Raw genomic sequence first — 24,139 nt, forward strand, 5'->3', positions numbered from 1 at the left:
TGACCACGTGTGTATGTGACTGTCGATAAGAATGGCAATTAGGCCAGGGACATACAACCATATATTCTCTCATCCTAGAAAATCAGTCCGATTATACTAATCACACTCGGATCAGTGTTCCCAGTGTGATCCGATTTTCCCGGATGACGAGACGAGAAAGAAAAAAATGTCTGCATCTTCTCCATACAAATCAGACCACACTTGGATGTCATCTGAGTGCAGTCCGATTTTTTTCCCACTAGCTCATTGACTTGCGGTTTGAATATTGGATGCATATTGTGAATGCTACTCATTTTTTTCTTTTGTCAGACTCTCGTTGAGAAAAAAAATCTGACACGTGAAAAGCCCCATAGCTTAACATTGGTTTCGAGTGTTATCTGGTGTTTTGTTGGATCACACCCAATGAATGAACACTTTGTTCCTCAGAATATTGCTGGCCTATTCTTATGAAAGCTAATTATTGGCTTATCTAAATGGGCCATATTGAACCATATAAGCATCAAGGGAAGTGAATATAGTGAAATATTTTTTTATTATTTTAGGTAATTTATGGCAGCGAATCATCAAAAAAAAATTCTGCACCTAAGTTTACACAATGTGGTGAGAATTTACTTTACATGACGCCTGGAAATTTTCTGCAGGAAATCCACTGCATGTCCTCCCAATGTAGGAAAGGTATTTTTGTTTTAATCCCAAAAATTAATTTGTGGCTGTTCGATCTCGGGTCCCGCAGTCACCTCCACGTGATGACAGGCATGTTTACCTGACATAAGGCTGACAGCCAGCAGGATCCAGGAACTGCTGGAGGCCAGGAAGAACACGGAGTCCTGACTAAGTCAATACACTGCTGCAGAACGTATATCAGGTTACAGCTATTAGCCTCAAAGCCTTTTTGCCATTGGGATGTACGCACATGCATAGCCAGAGCCACAGGAAAAAAAAAACTCTTGAGCTTTTGTCTTACCAACCATAGGTGGTCCTAGGCAGTTTCCAACTCCAGCAAAGAACATCAGGATCCCATAGGCATGAGTGAGCTTATCCAGCCCCACAGTGTTTGTTGTTACATATGGGAATATTGACCAGTTCCCAGTAAAAAATCCTATAGTACTGGCGATAACGGCCAAGGCGCCATATGTCTTGGCAAATGGAACTGCAGACACAGCCAAACCTGTCGCTATTAAAGTGAATACATACAGATACAATGTATTCATCCACTTAAAATCGGCAAGTATTCCTAAAAGAAGCTTCCCAATTGCCATCATGAGGCCAAGGATGAACACTAGGGGAACCACCATGTCCTCGTTATCAACATTGGCACTTTTGGCTACGTCTTCTAGAAGAAAGCTTGCTGGAAATCCTCCAATGTCAAATAACAAAATGTTGATGAAAAGAGCAGCAAAGACTTTGTTTTTGAACAGGTTAATGGTGTCTTCCCAGTAGTCCAGGTACGTATGGCACTTGTTTTTTACCAGCTGCTTGCACTTGTATTTCTCTATAACTTTGTCCTTTGTCACGTCGCACTGAGCCATCTGGGGGTAATGTTCTTGAGAGCAGCAGTTCCCATTGGCTTCATGGGATATTTCCTTTTCAAGCATCCCGATATTTTCTTCTTCCTTCTGGTATTTTTCATGGTATATGAGGTAGGAGTCAGGAACATTTTCCAGACCAGGCTTTTCTACTGCAGCTTCAGGTAATTTTCGTAAGGGTCTCATTAAGATTCCGCATGCTAATATATTTAATGCTAGTGCTCCAATAATTAGCAAACAGCCGTCCAATCCATAGACTAAAATCAGCTCCTTCTGTAAACTTGCATATATAAAGGTACCAACGCTGGAACCTGAAAAGGACACATGCAGTAATATCATCAGTCACATTTACTACGAGGAAATTCCCCACTTTACTATACAAAGTATTTGCGTTCTGCATATAAGTGCTCAATCAGACATCCATTTTTCAGGCACATGTTCTGGCAGTAGTTTATACTGATAAAACATGTACCCATCATGACACTCAAAATGTTTTTTTGCTCACGAAAAATTGCAGATGTCTCAATAAGACCTAAGGAGCAGTGTGAACCCCCAGATCTAATACATAGTTGTTTTTTAAATTGTGTCTTTGGGTAGTTTCACACTAGCGTATGGCCGAGCTGCGGAGGGTTGCGGACTTCCTCCGTGAAGCTCTGCCCACTGCCACACCTCCTCCGGTCAGCTCCGCCTACATCAGCATGCGGCGTGCATACCCTTTCTTTGGCATTGGGTACGCAGGCCATGCCGATGTGTGCGGATGCCTCCGCATTCATCGTATTGACGTGCAGCGAACGCACCAAAATGCAACTCGTTGCGTTCGGCGCAGGTCACCGCACCGTCAAAACGACGCATGTGGAGGCTTCCGCATACATCGGCAAGGCCTGCATACCCAATGCAAAAGATAGGGTATGCACGCCGCATGCCGACGTAGGCAGAGCTGAGTGGATGAGGTGCGGCCGTTAGCGGAGCTTCACTGAGGAAGTCCGCATCCCTCCACAGCTTGGCCATACGCTACTGTGAAACTAGCCTAATTATTGATAATGCATATATATATATATATATATATATATACTGTATATATATTGTGGCGTGGCTAAGGGTTGTATAGTTGATAGGAGATATGTGGCTCAGAGATGTAAGCCCTAATTAATATCATTCTATTTCTGATGTTTTGAAAGGACCTGTGGTGAGGTCACAATCATGTGACCAGTTAGCTGCTGGGTTCGTGGGTGTGGCTAGAACTTTATAAGCTAGACTACTCCTGAAACCCAGAGCTGTATGTGATGAGGGACACGCCTCCTGTGTGTGTTGAGGCTCCAGGACTGAGCCTGAAGGAATGGACATTTATGTTTTTTCTCTTGAGCTGAAGGCTGTTTCTTTTGGTGATGTGCTGTTTTGGTTTATGAAGCAATAAACCCTATGAACTTTACATGGAACGTGCCTCCTGATTGTCTCCCGCTGCACCTGAGCGAGTAGAATCCCTACAATTGGTGCTAGACGTGCCGGCAAGCGTTCCCAGCAGAGACTTGAGACAGTTGCTGCATGTCCTGGGTCAAGTTTTCAGTGAGGCAGCAAGCTTTACCTGGAATAATGGAGGACCTGCTGAAACACCTGGTCCAGTCCCAGTCACAGCAACAGGAGACCAACAGGCTGTTGTTACAGCAGATCCAGCATAGCCAGCAGGAGCAACGGCAGCAGTTTCAGCAGAGCCAGCAGGAGCAACGGCAGCAGATGCAGCTTCTGGCAACCGCCATCCTGGAGGGCAGGACGAGCGCCCCAACCCCAGTTCTGGCTGATGACACCCATGTCAGGAAGGCGGTAAGACGCGCATTACAAAAAATTACCCCTGAGGATGATGTTGAGGCCTTCCTGACAGTGTTTGAGAGGGTGGCTGAGAGGGAAAAACTTCAGCCAGAGCAGTGGGCAGAGGTACTGGCCCCATACCTGACGGGGTAGCCCCAGAAGCCGTACTATGATTTGACTTTGCAAGATGCCAAGGAGAATCCCAAACTAAAAGCCGAGATTCTCGCACGTTTGGGGGTGACAAGGACTGTCAGGGCACGGCGAGTTCACCACTGGGCGTATCACCAGGACAAACCCCCTCGCTCCCAAATGTTTGACCTGTTACACCTGGTCCAGAAATGGCTGCAGCCCGAGTCTTCTACGCCTGCGCAGATGGTAGAGTGAGTGGTGATGGATCGGTTTGTGTATTCCCTGCCGAGACCCCTACAGACTTGGGTTGCCCATGGTGATCCCCAAAATGCCGATGAACTGGTCGGGCTGGTTGAGAGATACCAGGGGATGGAAGGTTCCTTGGGGAAGCAGCCCATTCCGTATTGGGGGTCCCAGCAGGGGGCAGAGTCCCAAAAAGGGGTGGGGCGTCCAAGGTCAAAAGAGGTGATATTATTTGTTGGAGATGCCAGGGGCCAGGACATATAGCTGCCCGTTGTCCCCAGACCACCGAGCGGATGGACTGCAGCATGGGACGCTGTAGTTCGTACTATGCATACCCAGCCTGCAGTGTGAACTCTCCACCCAACGAGGGGCCTCACACGTGTTCCGTGATGGTGAACGGTCGAGCAGCAATGGCGCTTCTGGACTCTGGGAGCTTGGTGACCCTTGTAAGGGCCACTTTTTCTCTCAACCTACTCCCGGGTAAAAAGGTTGGCATTCGGTGCATTCATGGTGATGCAAAGGACTACCCTATGGCCAGGGTGAACATTGAAACGGCGCATGGCACCGAGTCGCATGAAGTTGGCGTCGTTTGGGACTTGTTGCATCCTACAATTTTTGGCCAGGATTTCTGTCTGTTTTGGGAACTGTGAGGTAAGGGTTCTGAGTTTGCTAGCAAGAGCAGGGAACCAATGCACCCTAGTAAGGTATCGCCACCACCAGAGGCAGACGGGTTTCCTTTATGTGTCCTTGTGGGGGATGAGGAGGAAGGGTCCCCTGTATCTGACATTCCGGAGTTAGGGGTGGCCGGTGAGAATTTTGGGACTGCCCATCATAGGGACCCAACGCTGAGAGAAGCCTTCAATAATGTCACCATCATTAATGGGGTTGCACAAGATCCGGGAGCAGACACCAGGTTCCCCTATTTTATGATGAGTGGGGACTTGTTATACCAGGTCATGAAAATAAGGGAGGAGTTGGTAGAATAGTTAATAGTACCAGGCCTCTATAGACGGAAAGTCTTGAACATGGCCCATTCACACATCTTGAGGGGACACCAGGGGGTGGAAAAAATGCAGGAACGGGTTGTGCAGAGGTTCTATTGGCCTGGGTGTCACTGGGAAATAGTAAACTATTGCAGGTCCTGCCCCACATGTCAGTTAACTACCCCCACCCCTCATTTCCGGGGCCCCCTTGTGCCATTGCCCATTATTGAGGTGCCATTTGAGAGAATTGCCATGGACTTTGGTCGGCCGCTTAGTTAAGTCAGCCTGAGGCCCTCAGTATATATTAGTCATCCTGGACTATGCCACACGCTACCCTGAGTCAATTCCCCTGAGAAACTCCTCCGCGAAGAGTATAGCCCGCGAGCTGGTCCATGTGTTTTCCAGGACGGGTTTGCTGAAAGAGATCCTGACCGACCAGGGGACACCTTTTATGAGCAAGGTGATGAGGGAGTTTTGCAGGGTTTTGCAAATATCCCAGCTGAGGACCTCAGTGTATCATCCGAAGTCAGATGGCCTTGTTGAAAGATTTAACGAGACACTGAAGAGCATGCTAAGAAAAGCCATAGAAAAAGATGGTAGAGACTGGGATTATCTCTTATCGCATCTACTGTTTTCTATCCGTGAAGTTCCCCAGGCCTCCACAGGGTTCTCGCCCTTCAAGTTGCTGTATGGCCAACATCCGCGAGGTCTCCTAGATATAGCCAAGGAAACTTGGGAAGCCGAAGTCACGCCCCACAGAAGTATTATTGATCATGTGGCACTGATGCACAGAGGATTGCAAAGGTGATGCCCATCATAAACGAACACCTCCGCTAGGCACAAGAATCTAAGGCCAGGGTCTACAACCGGACAGTCAGAGTGAGGCAGTTCAACCCGGGAGACTGAGTTCTTGTGCTGGTTCCGACAGTAGAGAGCAAGTTCTTGGCCAAATGGCAAGGGCCATATGAGGTAGTGGAGAAGCGTGGGGAGGTGAGCTATAAGATCCACCAACCCGGAACACAGAAACCATACCAGGTTTACCATGTCAACCTCATCAAGCCGTGGCAAGATAGAGAGCCAGCGGTAACTCCGTGCTTGCTGGGCAACCTAGAAGGTGAGGTTGGAGCAGTTACCATAGCGGAGACGCTATGGAAGGCCCAGAAACAGCAGTGCCGGGAGTTACTCCAGAGAAACAGGGACCTGTTTTCAGAATTGCCGTGGAGCACGAAGTTCTGACCGATCCACATGTATGGGTGAACGTGAAGCCTTACCGAATTCCCGAGGCCCGTCGAGAAGTAATCTCCAAGGAGGTACAGCGTATGTTGAAGCTCGGGGTCATTGAGGAATCCAAGAGCGACTGGTCGAGCCCGATTGTCCTCGTCCCAAAACCGGATGGTGAATGGAGGTTCTGCAATGACTACCGGAAGCTGAATGAGGTCTCCAAGTTCGACGCAAATACCATGCCACGCGTTGATGAGCTCATCGAAAGACTTGGACCTGCCAGGTACATCACCACCTTGGATTTGACCAAGGGATATTGGCAGATCCCCATGGCACAGGAAGCCATTTTCTACACCAGACGGGTACTTCCAGTATGTCCGGATGCCGTTTGGCCTGCAGGGAGCTCTGGCAACCTTCCAGAGGGCTACGGATTGAATCCTTGCGCCTCGTGAGCTATACGCTGCTGCATACCTGGATGATATCGTCATCTTTACCCCGGACTGGGAGACTCACCTGGAAAAGGTCCAAACAGTGTTTGATGCTCTAAGGGAGGCAGGGTTTACAATAAACCTGAAGAAGTGTGCCTTGGGTAAAGAAGAAGCCAAGTACCTCGGATATGTAGTGGGGCGTGGCGAGATCAAGCCCCAAATCAATAAAGTGGAGGCAATTCAAACATGGCCGAGACCTCTGTCCAAAAAGCAAGTTAAAGCCTTCCTGGGGATCGTGGGATATTACAGAACGTTCATCCCAAACTTTGCCACGATGACTGCGCCTCTGACTGATCTTCTAAAAGGGACAAAATCAGTAATGGCCAGATGGTCCGAAGAGGCAGAGTCAGCCTTCCAAGAAATTAAAGGGGCTCTATGTAAGCAACCCATTCTGGTGGCCCTGGACTTTAAATGAGAGTTTGTCCTTCAGACAGATGCCTCAGATGTCGGGATAGGAGCGGTCCTTTTCCAGGAGATACGTGGGAGGAGCATCCTGTCCTCTACCTGAGTAGGAAGCTATCTTCTTGTGAAAGAAATTGCTCAGTTGTAGAGAAGGAGTGTTTGGCCATAAAATGGGCAGTGGATACCTTACGGTACTACCTGGTGGGACGGAAGTTTAGGTTAATATCCAACCATGCCCATTCCGATGGATGAGGGAAACAAAGGGTAAGAATGCTAGGGTCACCCGCTGGTTCTTAGCCCTGCAAGACTTCAGCTTCCATGGAGAACATAGGGCCGGGAAGCTACATGGTAATGCCGATGCCCTCTCACAAATCCCTTGTCTAGTAGGTGAAAGTGCCAAGCCCCACGACTTTATGCAGGGGGGGAGAGATGTGGCGTGGCTAATGGTTGTATAGTTGATGGGAGGTATGTGGCTCAGAGATGGTGCGCTCTGTAATGTAAGCCCTAATTAATATCATTCTATTTCTGATGTTTTGCAAGTACCTGTGGTGAGGTCACAATCACGTGACCAGTCAGATGCTGGGTTCATGGGTGTGGCTAGAACTTTATAAGCTAGACTATTCCTGAAACCCAGAGCTGTGTTGTGAGCTCATTTTTGGGTTTGCCTCTGGCTTCTGGTGAGGGTTATGGAGCTGGCTGTACTGACAGAGGAGTAGTGAGTTCTCTATCTGGACTCCCTCTGTTGGTGAAGGGAGGTAATGAAGCTGATCTAAATGGCAGAGACCGGCCACCTGAGGAAGAGGACTGATTGGACATCAGGAATTTCTGATTGGATTTAAGGCAGCTGACTCCCTAGTTTCTTGCTGGTGACTTCTCCTGACTGTGGCTTCTGGTTTCCAGTTTGGTTCCTGCCTTCTTAAAGCTAAGTTTTCTCTGCTATTGTTCATATGAGTTTTCGTCTGGCTTACTTAGTTTTTGTGTTCAGCCAGCCCTGGCTGGGACTGGGCTGAATCCCCATTTTGTCTCTGATCAGTTGATCTCTTTTGCTCTGTCTTCAGAATATACCTGAGTGCTGATATAGGGAATTGAAGTCTAGCGACTTCAGGGTCTTTTTCTATCAGACGTGTTGGACATTTTTTTGGCAGGGTTTTTTGCGTGATTGCAGACAGCAGCTTTTCTTTCCTGTCCTTTCTAGTTAGTGAGGGCCCCATTGTTTGCTCAGCCTATCTTTCTATCTGTGTTTGTGTTTTCTTCTTGTTTCACCGACAATACATGTTGGGGGCTGTCTATTGCTTTGGGGTCTGCTCTGGGGCAGTTTAGATTTTCCCTTTCTTTCTTTCGGCTTATTTAGTTCTCCGGCCGTGACGAGGCGTCTAGGACCACCGTAGGCACGCTCCACGGCTACTGCTAGTTGTGTGGATAGGATCAGGGGTCTGCAATCCGCTAGTTACCAACCTCTCCGGTTTTCTGGGCTTAGCTTGCTTTTTGTTTTTTCCTCCTCGGTGACTCATTCATAACAGAGCTGTATGTGATGAGGGACAAGCCTCCTGTGTGCGCTGAGGCTCCAGGACTGAGCCTGAAGGAATGGACATTTATGTTTTTTCTCTTGAGCTGAAGGCTGTTTCTTTTGGTGATGTGCTGTTTTGGTTTATGAAGCAATAAACCCTATGGACTTTATATGGAACGTGCCTCCTGATTGTCTCCCGCTGCACCTGAGCAAGTAGAATCCCTACTATATATATAGACAACTATAGACAGTAGGGAATTACTCTGGTTTGATATTGATATGTAATGTGTATATATATGTCAAACTGAGAGGTCATACAATACAGTCTAGAAATACACATTACATATTAATATCAAACCACAGTAATTCCCTACTGTCTATAGTTGTGACTGCAGTTGTTATATCTCATCCTCGGACGCCCTATCAAAAGAGGGCCTTGAGCAATTGCTCAGTTTGCCACCTCCTTAACCCATTCATGACCTTGGGATTTTGCGTTTTTCGTTTCTAGCTCTCCTTCTTCCCTTTATTTTTACGCCAATGTAACTGTGTGGCTTTTTTTTTGCAAAACGAGCTGTAATTTTGAAGGAAACCATTGATTTTACCACATAGTGTACTGAAAATAGAAAAAATTTTCCAAGTGGAGCGAAATTGCAAAAAAAAAGTGCAATACCACAATTTTTTTTTTTGTTCACTAAATGCTAAAACTGACTACCATTGCGATTCTCCAGGTCATTGAGTTTGAAGATACCAAACATGTGTAGGTTCTTTTTTATTTAAAAGGTGAAAAAAAATCCAAAGTTTGTAAAAAAAAAAAAAAAAAGTGGCGCAATTTTCCGAGACCTGTAGGGTATCCATTTTTCTTGAGTTGGGCTGGGTGAGAGCTTATTTTTTGTACGCCGAGCTGATGATTTTATTTATACTATTTTGGATTAGATAAAATGTTTTGATCGCCTGTTGTTGCAATGTTTTGGATACCAAAAAATGCAATTCTGGCGTTTTCATTTTTTTCTCGTTACGCCGTTTAGTGATCAGATTAATTATTTTTATATATTGATAGATCGGGCGATTCTGAACATGGTGATGCCAAATAAGTGTTTGGGGTTTTTTTTAACTTTTAGATTTTTTTTTTTTCATATTTTTTTTTTAAAAATTATTTTACACATTTTATTTGCTTTAATAGGAGACTTGAAGCTGCGATCTTCTTAATGTTTGTGGTACACATAGCAGGGTTTTTGCCCTGCTATATGTAGCTGAATTGATCATCTGCTATGATCGTTGGACACAAGGTGGTGCTCACAGCAAATCAGCAATGACAACCACAGGGGGTCTCCTGCAGACCCTGGGTTATCATGCCAACTCATCAGCGCCCCACGATCATGTGACATTGATGTCGATTGGTAAAAGTAAAGATGCATTTCGGACGCAATCATGTTAAATGCCTCTGTCAGAGATTAACAGTGTCATTTAACATGTTAATAGCCGCTGGTGGCTTGTGATGTGTTAGGGTCTCATGACAACTGATCAGATAAGCTGTCATGTGCCTGAAACATGCGGGCTCAGTGCCTGTGCCAGCATCAAGCGAGGAGAGGCGACCTATGACGTATCTTTACATCGTAGGTCGTGAAGGGGTTAAATTGTCCCTATGAAAATATAAACGTCCTTTCAGCCTGCCTATTTTAAAGAATCACTCCAATCACAGTTTTTATCCTCGTAATATATTGCAGTCATCATATTATATAGCACTGTGTACCTACTATTGGTCATTTTTACCTGCTACCCAGTTTATTCTTCCCTTTTCCATTAGGTCTATGACATCACATGTAAAAAAATAGACTAGCTGAATCTTTCTTAGCTCTGTGTAGAAACAGGAAGTCTCTTTTCCCTACATGAGCCATCACTAGTACTACAGTTCTACCTCACTGCAAGTCCCTGGCAGGAAGGAGGAATAGAGCAGCCGGATCAGGAGTTGAAGAGGGGGTGGAGCTGGACTGTGAGGGTCTTTGCAGTAATGTATAGAACTGTAGTTCTAATGATGACTCATGCATGGAAAAGAGACTTCCTGTTTCTACATAGAGCTTAGAAGGATTCAGCTAGACTGCTTTTAATCATGTGATATAATAGTCATAATGGAAAAAAAAAAGAATTAACTGAGTAGAAGGGCACAATGAGAATTTGTAAGTACACAGAGCTGATGATGACTGTAATATATTAAGAGGATAAAAACTTTGATTGGAGTTCTTTATCTATTGGTAAAGTCAATGAGAAAACAGTTATACACTGTGGTGAAATATATACTGTACTTTGTATTACAAGTACCGTAATACTGAAAAAGAAATGAAAATATATGTACAGCAAAAACACATTGGATACAAATGAGCTACCGGTTGAGACGATCCCAAGTGCAAGTCCTCTCCGTTTTTCGAAGTACTGACAGGTGATAGTCACAGTAGCCGTGTACAATAACCCACATCCAAAACCTAAAGTTAAAATAGTAATTAGATATTTAGAGGCTATTTATGTCCACAATATAGAAAAATAAAATTGTTGCAAGAATTTCCTTGGTACATTATAAAACATAAATATTTTCTCCAACAAGTTGTAGCAACCCATGAACCTCGGAAAGCCTTAAAGGGAACCTGTCACCTCTTTGGCTATAAGATGCAGCCACTGCCTTTCAGGGTTTATCTACAGCATTCTATAATGCTGTAGATAAGCCCCCGATCTGACCTGAAAAATACGTTTTATTATACTCACCTGGGGGGGTGTTCCGGTCGGTGCCTCCCATCTTCTTGCGACGCCGTCATCCTGCTTGCATCGTTGCTCCCCCCCATGGCGCTCCTGCCCAGGCGTAGTTCTCTGTCCTGTTGAGAGCAGAGTAAAGTACTGCAATGCACAGGTGGCGGCAAGGGTCATAGAGGCCCAGCGCCTGCACACTGCTATGCTTTACTCTACCCTCAACAGGGCAGAGAAGTACGCCTGCGCAGAAGCACGATGCTGGAGAACGATGAAGCAAGCAGGAGGGCAGCGTCACAAGAAGATGGGAGGCGCTGGACTCAGACCTACGACACCCATCGGACCGGACCGCATCGGACGCCCCCCCCCCCCCCCCCGGGTGAGTATAATAAAACTTATTTTTCTTATCTTTTAGGTCAGACCAGGGGCTTATCTACAGCATTATAGAAAGCTGTAGGCAGTGGCCGTGTCTTATAGCGGCCAAAAGAAGTGACAGGTTCCCAATAAGCCCACAGCTATTACCGCTTGCAGGGACGGGATAAAGATAATTTACAAAAGCACAGGGGGCTAGGGAAATAGAGGAGTTAATGGAGAAATTTCCTGGGTCAGCTGACTCATAATGACATCCTCCAAATCTGCAGTGCTGCTACCAGAATTAAATGTGTTCTACCAGATAGTGATAAATATTATTTTTTGCCAACCTGTTTTTATTTTATTGTTGTACATTTTATTTAATATTTTCTCTACATGGTTATGAAGACAGTCGGGTAACAATAGAGAAGCTCTGACACTTTTATGGGAGAGTTTACTAGGCATGCTCTGTGATCTGTGCAGAGGTCATTGTGCAGCGAGGGGGAGGAGATGAACTGTGACATCACCGCCTACTCTGAACTATGTGATACAGCGTTATCTACATAGTGGCACTATACTTCATTGTAATACTTCCTATATGATAATGAAATAGTTGCTGAAAAGTATTCTCTACAGAACAAGAAGTTGCAGCCAAATGTTAGGCTTAGTGGTCAGAGTGAAAACTGCACTATTTTACACTGATTTTTAATATTAGTAATGAGAATAAAAAAACACATTTTATGAAAAAAAAGTATTCTTAACATAAAAATTTGATTCAAAAAGTTGATAATTTCCTGATGACACATTCCCTTTAACCTATAATAGTGTGTACTGTCCTATTTTTAAAAAGTTTTCTATAAAAATGACCAAAATTGTTAGACTTATGTGATTAAATTGTACATGCAAATACAGGTTGTTTCACTATTTTCATTAACTAGTTCTTTTATGGTATTTTTAATAAAAAGAAGATTTTCCTGACATGGAACAATTACACATTACATTCAAGGAGTAGAACCTAGAACGTACTAATTAACATATGATTCATTTGTGGAACTGAATTATCTCTTGAGCACAAGACATAAGAATATAGTGATGCAAATATTTCACTTACCAACCATAATGCCATATGAGAAATATAAGAAGTAGACATTCGGTGCAAAGCTGCTTAGAATTAGGCCTCCAGCCACCAAGAAGCTGCTAAAAATGGTGACAGGACGAGCACCAAAAGAAGAGACACTTGCACTACACAAAGGACCTGGAAGGGGGGAACAAATATATCAGTGCTTTTGTTTTTGAAAAATAGAATAGAAATTCATATGTATCATAATATTTTTAAAAAAAAACATACAGTATTTCTGATAGTGGATGGGTCCTAACTGACTATTTGGCCCCCCTGGGTACTGTGATACAGTAAAGGGTGTTTTACTGGATGGAAGATATGTTTCTCCTAGCAGATTAATGTTTGGCAGGGTTTTTCCTTAAAGACCGAACCTGCGATGATGTCAGGGTCACGTGATCAGCCCATGTGATGTCTACCTCACTGGTGGGAGGGGTTAGGCCCTATGTAATGGGGGTTGGTGATTGACACAGTGTGAGTGTGTTTCTGGAAAGTACAGAAACTTGTGTGGACTCAGCCTGAAACTTGTATATAGAATTCCTGTGCTGCAGGACTATCGCAGCAAGACTCGGAAGAACCCCGGGAATGGCACCTGGCGGATGCCGCAGGACCTGGCAGCCGCTTAGTTACGCCCGTCCCGTACAAGGGATGAGTCTGGGACCAGTGGTTCTCCAAGCTGGAGTATGTGTTTGATTTCCCTTACGTTTTGTTAAGCTGATGGTTACTGAGTGACATTAAAACCACTGAAATTGGACTTTATGCCTGTGTGTTGCCTCGTTACTGCCGCCCAGCTATTGCCTACCAGAGCGAATCCCTACAGTACTTAGATAAGCTTTTCAGCAGTTCTCCCTTCCATTTTTATACTTTCATTTTTTTTAACCTAGAATAGATCCTCTGCTTCTACTCCATATATTCCTACCTCCCCCATTTCAGCTCACATTTTAACCTATTTTCTAATTCCAAGCTTCTTTCAAGCTTTCCATCTTATCTCCTGAAGCCTTCCTTTAGACTTTAGCTTGATCTATGCCTTCCTTTTTTTTTTTTTACAGGAGATTGTAAAATAAATCCTGGTTAAACAAGTTCAATGTCCTTACATAGGCTACTATAGTAGCGTCCTTATGTCTGGATCACCTAGAGCAGAGCTAGACCAGAGCTTCTGAAACTTTGAGGCTAGCCAACGATTGGGGTGGCCCTAGTTATTTGTGAGGCACAGCTGACGAGGAATTTTCCATAGAAGTGTTCACAAGCTGTACAATCCTTTCCATGGCTGCAACTATCTATAGTTAAGCAACATAATTGACTAAATTTGTACTTATTATAGTTTTAGATTAAATTCAATAGACAAACTGGAAAACAGAGAGGTTATTAATTTATGCATGAACTACATGTTCCACTACAAGTGGTATGGTTAAGACATCAGTTTACTGTCCAATAAGAGACGGACGTAATATTGTCTGTTTAGTATTTGAAGACCAGACCTAGACCGTACATGATTCAACAGAATAGTACCCAAGAGTGATTGATGTCCAGTCTAGAAGAACATACAGATTCCAATGATCAAACCTATTCAAATTGCTCATATTAACCCTAAACATGACATCGGCCTACAATGTTCTAATGGGCTGGCTTATATGTGGCTCTGCACATACTCTAATTCAAGCTTTTCCGCAGTATTCTCACTGCGCTTTTGAGATTGTGACCAACAGATTGATATGCTTCACACAGGGTAGATGTTCTCATATTTGGTCCATTTCTGCTCTGCAGTGTATGGACTTCGTTTTTCTATATTCCAAATCCAGTTTATGAAAACCTTTGGGAAGCCACTATTCATTTCCAAACAGGCCAATGTATCCTCCCCATGTCTTCCAAATTTAGGCTCCTATTACTTATATATTTTTGTCTAAGTAGACTTTAAATTGTTAGGAAAACGGCCTCAGTTTCTTCTTGCGATTTTTGTCTCTTCCCTTCCGATGAGTATTCTACCATTTATTGTTGCTCAATGAAGCTAGTGATTATTGTAAATGTAAATCCATCATGATCCTATTTAAAGTGTGTTCAATTTTCTGTAAATTAAAAAAAAACATTGGGCTATATTTTTTTTCTTTACACTTGTTATCAATGTTTTTGTCTTTCCATAGTGAATCTCTAAGATAGCAACTACTGTAGTCTTAGTTACTCGAGGTTGATAAACGCTCGATGGATTTCCTGAGGGTTGTTTCCTGTTATTAACATTTTGTCAGCAGAATTCCTAGTTCCAAGAAGTCAAAAATACTAAGATAACATATCACCTGGCACTTCTCTGTAATAAATGTGTTAGTCTAACCATATGTAATGATAGTAAAAACAATTTGCGCAACCTGTAGCATAAGGTGACCAGATGGCGTGAGGTTAAATGGTATTCCGCTTGTTGATTCTTCACTCATGGAGACTGGGAAAAGTATAAAAAGGTGTTTGAGGAGAAAAGGTCAGATTAACTGTGTGTGATAACATAACCAGTTATGTACTTTGTGTTCTTACTTGGTCATGGGAAATTATTTTTCAACATTATACTTCAAAAGTCAACCACAAAATGATCTGCTGACTTATCACCAATATGTGTAAGAAGATGACATTGTAGGAATTTGTTGGATCAAGCCAAAGGGTTTGTAGTTCTCTACAAATTACCCACATGATTTCAGTTATTCAAAAACCCAACAGAATAGTGTAAGTAAAGCTCCACTGAGTCACTTAAATGTTGTGTTACAGATTTTCAAAAATCTCTCATCAGCGCTAAAGAGTTTTGGAATGACCCTACAGATGTGATCTTCTGACAAAGGTCCATGATATGTCAGAAGATCAGTGGGTCTCTCTTTAAAGCCTAATGCATGCAGGATTTCACTTGAAAAATTTAGGAATGAATTTCATAGAAAGAATAAGCTCTCCATGTATATGAGATATCTGTTTGCCGGACTTTGCTTTGGCAGATAGTTATCTCTCCCTGTCCCACCATATATATTAGAGACCTTGATCCATGTGTGTTTGACAGAGAGACAGGAGAAAGAAGGCCCAACTACCTGATGTTTATCCACCCTGACATCATTGTCAGGGGCGAGTCTGTTAGCCCCTATACACATCAGAGAGTCTTTCAGTGGAGCCTAAATCGGTGTATTCAGCCAACTTTCATCTAATTTGTATAGGGACCTTAAAGGTAATTTGTCAGCAGAATTTCATACCCAAAACTATTTATAAGCACATGTAGCTATTTCAAAGACAAGTCCACTAATACTTTTACATGATCAGTCTGTTCCTCCATTACCAGAATTGATATGCAAATGACTACGGTAGACTGAGGCTTCTGTCACTCCAGCTCTATACTCGGCCCAAATCTGCTTGACGGATGGCTCCTCTGACTGAAGTTGCACAGCAAAGAGGCTATGAGTCAAGCAGGAGGAGGCAGCTGTGCTCAGTGGGAAATAGATCTGGAGTGACATAGGCTTTAGATCTACAATAGATCTTCAGCCTCATTTGCATATCAATTCAAATGCTGATTTATCAATAAAGGAGGAACAGACTGGCCATGAAAAGGGATTGCCGGACTAGTCTGTGGAAGAGCTAAAGCTTTATACTTCTCCTTTCCTTATGTTCAATTTGTGGTCTTTCTTACATGAGACAAAACAACCAACAACCCTCTTATGAGGGGTAATCTTCCTCATGCACCCAATAAAATCTGTCCTCTTGTGAACTTGTAAAATATGTTATGTACATGCTTGCTAATAATTTAAGTAATCAGAGAGCATGTGGGGATTTAATATAAAGATTTCCATAAGCTTAACACAATACTTTCCGTAATTCCGCTTTATTAAGATACCCAGGGCAGAGTATAACTCCTATTCCCCACTGGTGAGTACAATGGTGTGCTTGTACAAAGATGTGAATACTTTCTACAGACAAATTACTGTATTTAATTGTGCAGTTTTATTTATCAGTGCTAAGAAAAACAGTGAATATCAATAGTGTGATTGTTTGGATCGGCAACTATCTAATGTATATGGGAGCCTTCCAACTCTCCCTGATGGCACATTTCAGGACAAAAGAAGGACCGGGCATAATGGTTTCCTTTGTTTCTGAAGCACATAAGTCTCCGCCATTTGGACTAAAAGCTATCCCAAGTGCATAGTCTTCTTTACAGATTGGAAAGTCATAATATTCTTCAGTCTTTTGGGGTTCGGATCATCCTGGAAGACCATAGTTGAATACCAGACCATCACAAGGATTTGTATATCATCTAGGCTTTGTTCACATTTGCATTGTGGTGCCTGATCTGCCATATAGCTTAATACTAATGGTACTCTACTATGTTAACTCATAAGAGGTTCGAGAAGGTCCTGGTGAAGTGCCCATTGTAAAAATGAACAGAACTTGGGCGTCTGTCCTTAGGCTGTGCATTTATATAGTGTTGGGTTGCCCACCTGATCTAATACTATGGGCGTAACAAATAGATGGTAAGCCAGAAGCTGTGTGACTGGCACCCTATACAAGCCTTATCCGTGTACAATTCTAATACTAGATGAACACCCCCTCCATGAATTGGTAAGTTTGGGAATGGTTGTTTCATCAGTATCTTGCACCTGGACTGTCCATTGCCTTTATCATGGGGGTCTGCTGCATCCTGCAGTACATTAGCATTGTGACCTAGTGTTGGACATTACAGCTGCATCTTTTCTGTGACCGGATTCTCCCCTTTTTTTAAGAAAATAGTGCAATATTCGACTTTTTGGGAATTTTTGTAGATTTATTAGACTTCTAGGATCTGAAAACCATCAGGGTCTGTCTGAAAATAATAGATCTATTATTTATCTATTTAGATGTATCATGTTGGAAAGTCATAAGAATCGCTGGTTTCAGAGTGGATTTTGAAGAATAATAATTTTATTAAGGTTAAGTGTTATACACTTTATATGCTCTGAATATGTATTAGTCTTATAACCTCAGTAATAAAAAATAATAAAATAATAAATCAGTATTAAATAATGAAGTATACAATAAGTTTTAAAACCAGCATGGGGGTGGGGGGTATAAAAAAAAATCCTAATTACATTTTTAAGTTTACTTTCAATTAGTCATGCAGCATCAGACCAGGGCATGTATGACCACCATAATGCACCTCAGTTGCTTTAGCCATTTGCTTAACTAAAAACAAACTTTAAACCCATTTTAATTCCTCAGATAACTCATTAATCTTGGCAAGAATTTCTATGGAGTAAACATCAGTAGAGAAGCTTAGCTGGTGTTAGCATTGTGTTGTCTGGACTTCTTATTATGAAGCCATGGCGGAGTATTGAATCTCCTGTACCCCAGCTGCAGCTCGTTTTTAGAAAAAAACAAATGTGGATTCTTTACCCTCCCCTGGTCAAACACCGAGTCATCCACTCCTGATAGTTATTATTGTCCGCAGCGCTACAGTCACGCCGACAGAGCTGTAGGGAAAAACCGAGCTAAAAAACCCTTCCTGACACGAGTCTCAGCTGACGGAGACAATAACAGTCTCCGGGAGCAGTGGTGGAGACTCAGCACTGGACCCATGGAAGGTGAACAAAGCAAATTTTGCTTTTTTTGAAGCAATCTGAAGCTGAGGGATAGGAGTTTACCAAAACTTGAAAACTTCTTTAAGTGTCAAGTTGATAATCTGTATGCTGTTAACGTTTTTTTGGCTGAGAACGGTAAGTTCCCACGTTCAGGATTTGCTGCGGTTTTGACACTGCAGAATGTCCGCACCTATTTTGCAAATTAGTGGACATGCACTTACGCTTTTTTCGCATGCAGATTTTCCTCATTAGTGCAAGTCTTTGGTGAAAATCCGCATGGGTACCCACTAGTGATGAGCGAGTATGCTCGTTGCTTGGGTTTTCCCGAGCATGCTCTGGTGATCGCCGAGTATTTGGATGTCCTCGGAGATTTAGTTTCTTTTGCCGCAGCTGCATGATTTGTGACTTGTAGACAGCCTGAATACATGTGGGAATTCCCTAACAAACAGGCATTCCACACATGTATTCAGCCTGTCAAGTAGCAGCATACTAGCTCGAGTATACTAGCTCATCACTAATGTATATATCATATTTATGTTTAGGGAAAACTAAAAAAAAATACCTGCCATTATATTGATGAAAGATCTAAACCTTATCACAAAGAGAAACTACGGTAACTAAAGTAAGTAATGGGTCTTTCCTCTGTCTCACTATTTTGACTGCTGGGTAAGACTTCCTGTCTCTAACCTGGAAGATATCACTGTTGGGAAGATTAAGAGTGTGCAGCATGTAAACAGAGGGAAGATCTGTGCTGCTGGTTACATAACACATTGGCCGCTGCCCATTTATACATGAGTAGTTGAGGTTTTTCTTTCAGCGTTGCCTACTGATATATACGTCCCCCAATGAATCAAAATTCTAAGGTGTTATATGAACAATATTAGCGCCTTAGGGACGTTACCTTAGCGTCTCAGTAAAGTCAGACAAGGTTAGCCAGGCTGCCTAGCTCGTTTTGACATCAGCGGTCAATGTGTTAATTCTGGATTTAGGCTATGTGCCCACGGATGCAGAAAATTTCTGCTTCAGGAACGGACTCCTTCTCAGAAAACGAGCATTTTTTTTCCGCTCGTTTTTTGCTCAAAAACCGCGCGTTTTTGATGCGTTTTTTTCCGCGCATCTTCTGGACTCATAGGAAATAGCTAAAAACGTGGACTTTTCCACAAAATTAATGAGCATGCTTCGTTTTTAACCGCTAAGCGTTTCCTATGCGGAAAAAAAAAACACATCCATTGGCACAAAAAGGCCAAAATGCATTAAAATGAATGGGATGCTTATTTTAAGCATTTTTGAAGCGGTTTGACCCCAAAAAACGCTTCAAAAACGCTAATGTGGGCACACAGCCTTAAGAAAAGATGTGAAGCAGGAAGAGCAGAAGGAGAAAGCTGGAAGCTGTGACAACCAATTTAAGGGTGTGTGCACACGCTGCGGATTCTGCTGCGGTTCCGCAGCGGTTTTGGCCGCTGCGGACCCGCAGCAGTTTTTGCTGCGATGTACAGTACCATTATTCCCTATGGGAATAAAAATCTGCAGTGCAGACAGTGCAGATTTTTCCGCGCGATTTTTCTGCGGTTTTGAAACCGCAGAAAGAATTGACATGTCAATTCTTTCTGCGGATTCCGCTGCGGTTTGCCATCGCCTCCATTGAGGAGATGAAAAACCCCAGGGCAAAACCGCAGAGCAATCCGCAGGTAAAACCTCAAGTCTTTTGACCTGCAGATTTACCTGCGGATTTTACAAAATCCGCGAGGCCAAATCCGCACTACAATCCGCAGCGTGTGCACATACCCTACATCTTGTCACTCATGTTTGACCATATTGCAATGTGCAGAAAAACTTCATTTTGACCACTACATTTCTTTACAGGCGTCCACACCAATAGCAATCTTCCCTGTTTATTTTTGTTCTGCATTTTTTTTATACATTTTCCATTTTGCTGATGCATTTTTGGTGCAGAAATGACACAGTATTTTTTTAATGCATTTTTACTGCATGAATAGGAAAATGTAAGACAAACAGAAAAATGTGTATATATAAAAAAGGAAAGTGAACAGAAAAAAATAGAACTGTTAAGTGTGAAAAAAATCACAGCAAAGGACATCTCTATCTATCCAGCAGACTGAAGTTGACTACTACTGCGCAGCTGGTACAGACTCTGGGCTGCCCATTGTGACACGTGGTCCCATTGATCCAGTGATCTATCTATCTATCTATCCCAATTATATTCTATGGCCCAGAGAACGTACAAGATAATATCGAAAGAAGCCAAAACCATCCAGATCAGAGCACGAGGCTCAACTCTGCCATCCAGCTCTTGACTTCAACGTTGATAAGAGAATCTCCCCTGATTTTGTGCTCACTCTTGTAAAGTATCATAGGAAAATCATCCGATTCACTAATGACGTGTTTGAAAAAAATGAAAGCAGATGGAAACCAAATGGTCCGAATCTTGCATTTTTCTTTCACTAATGCTTTACATGTGTTGGAACCGAGGCGGTGACGACTTAGAAGTATCAATATCTGTGCAATTATAAATATTTATCGCTAAACGTCAAGGCTATACGCTATTTCCTGGGGATAGGCGCTTGGCGCGCATGAAAAAAGTGATGTGATGATTAAAAATGTCTACTTACTTGCGAGTAATCCGACTCCAGCTGCCAGAGACCCGACCCATGCAGTTTTTGCTTTTCCTTCATCAAAGACTTCTAACCATTCAACATATAGAACTCCAACGGCAAGAGGAGAACCGTAGCACAAAAACTGAATAAAGAATGAGATCAAGACAATAACCCAGCCCCATCCCCCATCCGGTGGCTTCTGGTGCGTCATGTCTCAGCAGCTGCGTAAGGTTCTGTGGGAATATAAGAAACCATATAAAAGAAATCAGTAACTACCCAAGATCATGCAGTGTTTGCGCTAATGTTGTCATATGGATTTGATGATTTTCAGTCTTTACAGTGATATTTTTTAATGGAACCTCACTGCTATAGTCTTGTAACAATGTGAAGGTCTTATCACGACATCCTTTGACTTCAGTCAGTGAATGAAAATAACACTGGATATAAGAAGTGAAGAAGCCGCACTAGATCGAAATGTAGATGTTCTAAGAGATTGCATTAATCTAATGGAACACAATCCTTTAGCTTTTGTATGGTCCTCAATTCCTACAAAGTACGGCACGTTTAAATTGCAAATTGTCAATACTGACCATCGACATTAATTCACACTATACATGATGGAGGCCAAAACCTACTGGCAGCAGAGCTTTAAATCATTAAGCATTACCTGGTTATATGTAGGTCTTATCTGATCAAATTTCACAATACAAATGTATATATCATAAAAATACGTCTCTTAGATCTGATGAGGCTGGTGTACCCACTTGGAAAATTCATTTTATTATAGCTGTATTGTCCCATTTGAAGGTTGAAGCTTAATCTCTGCCTTTTGGCCTAATTGACAACTCCTCAGTGTCCATCCTCCCTGCTGCTGTGTAAAGCAGGTGACCAAATGCAACAAGCAGAAAGACACGACTCAGGTACAGTCAATGAACTATTTGTTTCCCCTGATATAGCGGGAATTTATGGTAGTTATTGCAACAGTCAAACAATGTAAAACAGAGCAATCTAAATTGGAGCGTACAATAAAGAGTGTACAATAAGTCCTAAAATTCACTTTAAATGTTATGAAAGTTTCTTAGGGATTATTCCTATAAACATCTAACGGGGTTGTACACCCGTTCACGTAGGAGCTAACATACTGGCTCCTTCTCTGGTTATGGTCCTAGCAGGGGGTCACCGGTTCTCGCACTGGACCAAAAAGTCCTCCTGATAAAGTTGACCAAAACCCGTTGGGTCTCCTACATTTCAGTAGACCCCCATCCTGTCTATTGTCCTAGCCCAGGCCATCCCCTATACCGTATGTTAGTGCTGGAAGCGACAGCAACACTCATTTGTGTCTCCTGTTCACCACCGCAGGCGTCCTCATCTGGGTGGAGCCTTCCCAAGGATCTTCGGTGCTTCACCAATGCTGGGTGTCTCCCAAGTCTGTGGAAATGAGGGCTGGGCTGCGGCTCTTAACTGGCGTCATCGGGACTCTGATTCTTGACTGGCACAGGTCTGGGATTCGTGCCTTGACTGGTGAGGTCTAGACTTTGGGTCTTGACTGGTGCATATCAGGTCTTGGGCCTTGACTGTCATATTCTGGACTCTGGGTCTGACCTGGTGCTGCTTGGGTCTCTTTTGCAAGTGGACAGCAGCCCACTGGCACACGCTTCCGGCTGAGGCATGTCACTCCAGCTGCAGCATTCTCTTCCACTCACATCTGGACCACTCTCTCCTCTGGTGCCAAAACCCGCTCTGGTTTGTTGTGCAGACCTTTTATACTGAGGAGGTCCATCATCAATGACACCTGACTAGGTGCTGCATCCAAACTTATCCTCCCTGCAACTCTTCCTCTTTTGGTTAGTTCCGCATGGTCCCTTTGAACGGTAGATGGCAGCCTTCTAGCACAAACGACATACAGCCCTGGAGTTTTTCAGGATTATTGTGGCCTTATCTTACAGCTGCTGAATGACTTCACTCTTTACCTGGACTTAAAAATGCTCATATTAATGTCATAATTATATAGCCATTATGACATGGATTTTCAAAGTAAGTACACCAGCCTCATCAAATCTAAGAGATCTATGTAATGATGTATGCAGTACGATTTATCAAATTTGCTAACAGATCCACTTGAAATAAAAAAATTATAGCATGTGTCTTATAGGGGCTTTAATTATCAATTCTAAGAGTGAGGTCCTGTATGGAATATCTTTATGTTGCACCCAATATTTAACCTGCCACCAAAATCAGGCCACATTAACCCTCTAATCTGGAAATTTGGAAATCTGTCTCCAATTAGTATTCAACTCAAAACTGCAATTTGAACAAGGGAATCGTAACTTTACCCTTCACGATATGTTTTATTAGACTGTTCCCTTCAGCCTTGGACATGTGAAGGTTAGTAGTAAACTAAAGCAACGCAGGACTGTTACTTACAGATAGGGATCTGGAAATCTGTAGAAGTGCACATCATCTAAGAGATCATCTATATCTGTCAAGAAAAAGACATGATTTTACATAAACCACCAACACTTACATATCCAATGGCATTTTAAATTTCTCGTAAGTGCTAGAATTTACTTGTCTGCATATATATCACCAACATATTCTACAGTGTTGTACCGATTGCCACTATTCACATTAATCTTGTTCGTGATGTGCTGCTCATAATCCCACTTGTATTTCAGCCTTCTTCACAGATTGCACAGATGCCCTGTTCTCAGAATGGAACATATGACCAGATCTGTCCATTACAAATTGGCCAATTCATGAGAGCCCACCAGCCTTGACAAGGCGCACCTCTTTGATTAGCACTCCTCCCATCAACCTAAGAAGTTATTAAATAGAGCTGGATCCTGCCTGTCATAAAATTGTAGGCTTTCAGGTTGGGATAGGCATTTTAGGTTAGGGTCCTATCAAAAGGGTACGCCTTGTCAGGCTGGTGGGCTCTCATGAATTGGCCAATTTATGCACTAAGTACCTTCATTTTGAACATGTTTTCTTTATCAGTTCCAATTTCACATATTCAATGTTTGCATATTATAGCGTTTCAGAGCGCAGCTGTATTTTCTTGATTATATTGAATAGTCGCGATGACTCGCACCAATTCACACTTGCCTTATTCTATTTGGAGATGCTGGTCAGTTTTTGATACTTGTATGGTCTCTGATCAGAGTTTGCTCAGAGATGGAGAGGCAAAAAAAAAAGGTTTCTCTACCTTCTCTGTTATGTCAGTCCTTGAAAATCAGATTGCACTCGAATGTCCTCTGAGTGCAGTCCAATTTTTTTCCACGGTCCCATAGACATGAATGAACAAGTGTCATCTCATTCTCGGAGGCAAATCGTGCATGCAGCAATTTTTTTTTCCCTCGGACCACTTGGTCCATGGAATAACATAACGAGTGTTATCTGTCAAAACCATGGATAGGTTGTAAGCATAAATCCTAATACTTGTATATTAGTACATCAC

General features: G+C 42.8%; 1 protein-coding gene across 1 annotated transcript in view; it reads right to left on the reverse strand.

Moving 5' to 3' along the window:
* The window catches only part of SLC16A9 (solute carrier family 16 member 9), a 43,269-nt gene that overhangs the window by 13,399 nt on the left and 5,731 nt on the right, over positions 1 to 24,139 (reverse strand). The window contains exons 2-6 of the mRNA XM_073548267.1: positions 23,107 to 23,161; positions 20,698 to 20,915; positions 12,498 to 12,641; positions 10,684 to 10,779; positions 965 to 1,837 (exon numbers count right to left, since the gene is read on the reverse strand). Of these exons, the coding sequence (XP_073404368.1) occupies positions 965 to 1,837; positions 10,684 to 10,779; positions 12,498 to 12,641; positions 20,698 to 20,893 (1,309 nt within the window). The 5' untranslated portion in view covers positions 20,894 to 20,915; positions 23,107 to 23,161. The remainder of the gene's footprint in view (positions 1 to 964; positions 1,838 to 10,683; positions 10,780 to 12,497; positions 12,642 to 20,697; positions 20,916 to 23,106; positions 23,162 to 24,139) is intronic.

Source organism: Dendrobates tinctorius, unplaced genomic scaffold (genome assembly GCF_039654945.1).
Source record: "Dendrobates tinctorius isolate UK_male_01 unplaced genomic scaffold, ASM3965494v1 ptg000156l, whole genome shotgun sequence".
Classification (NCBI taxonomy): domain Eukaryota; kingdom Metazoa; phylum Chordata; class Amphibia; order Anura; family Dendrobatidae; genus Dendrobates; species Dendrobates tinctorius.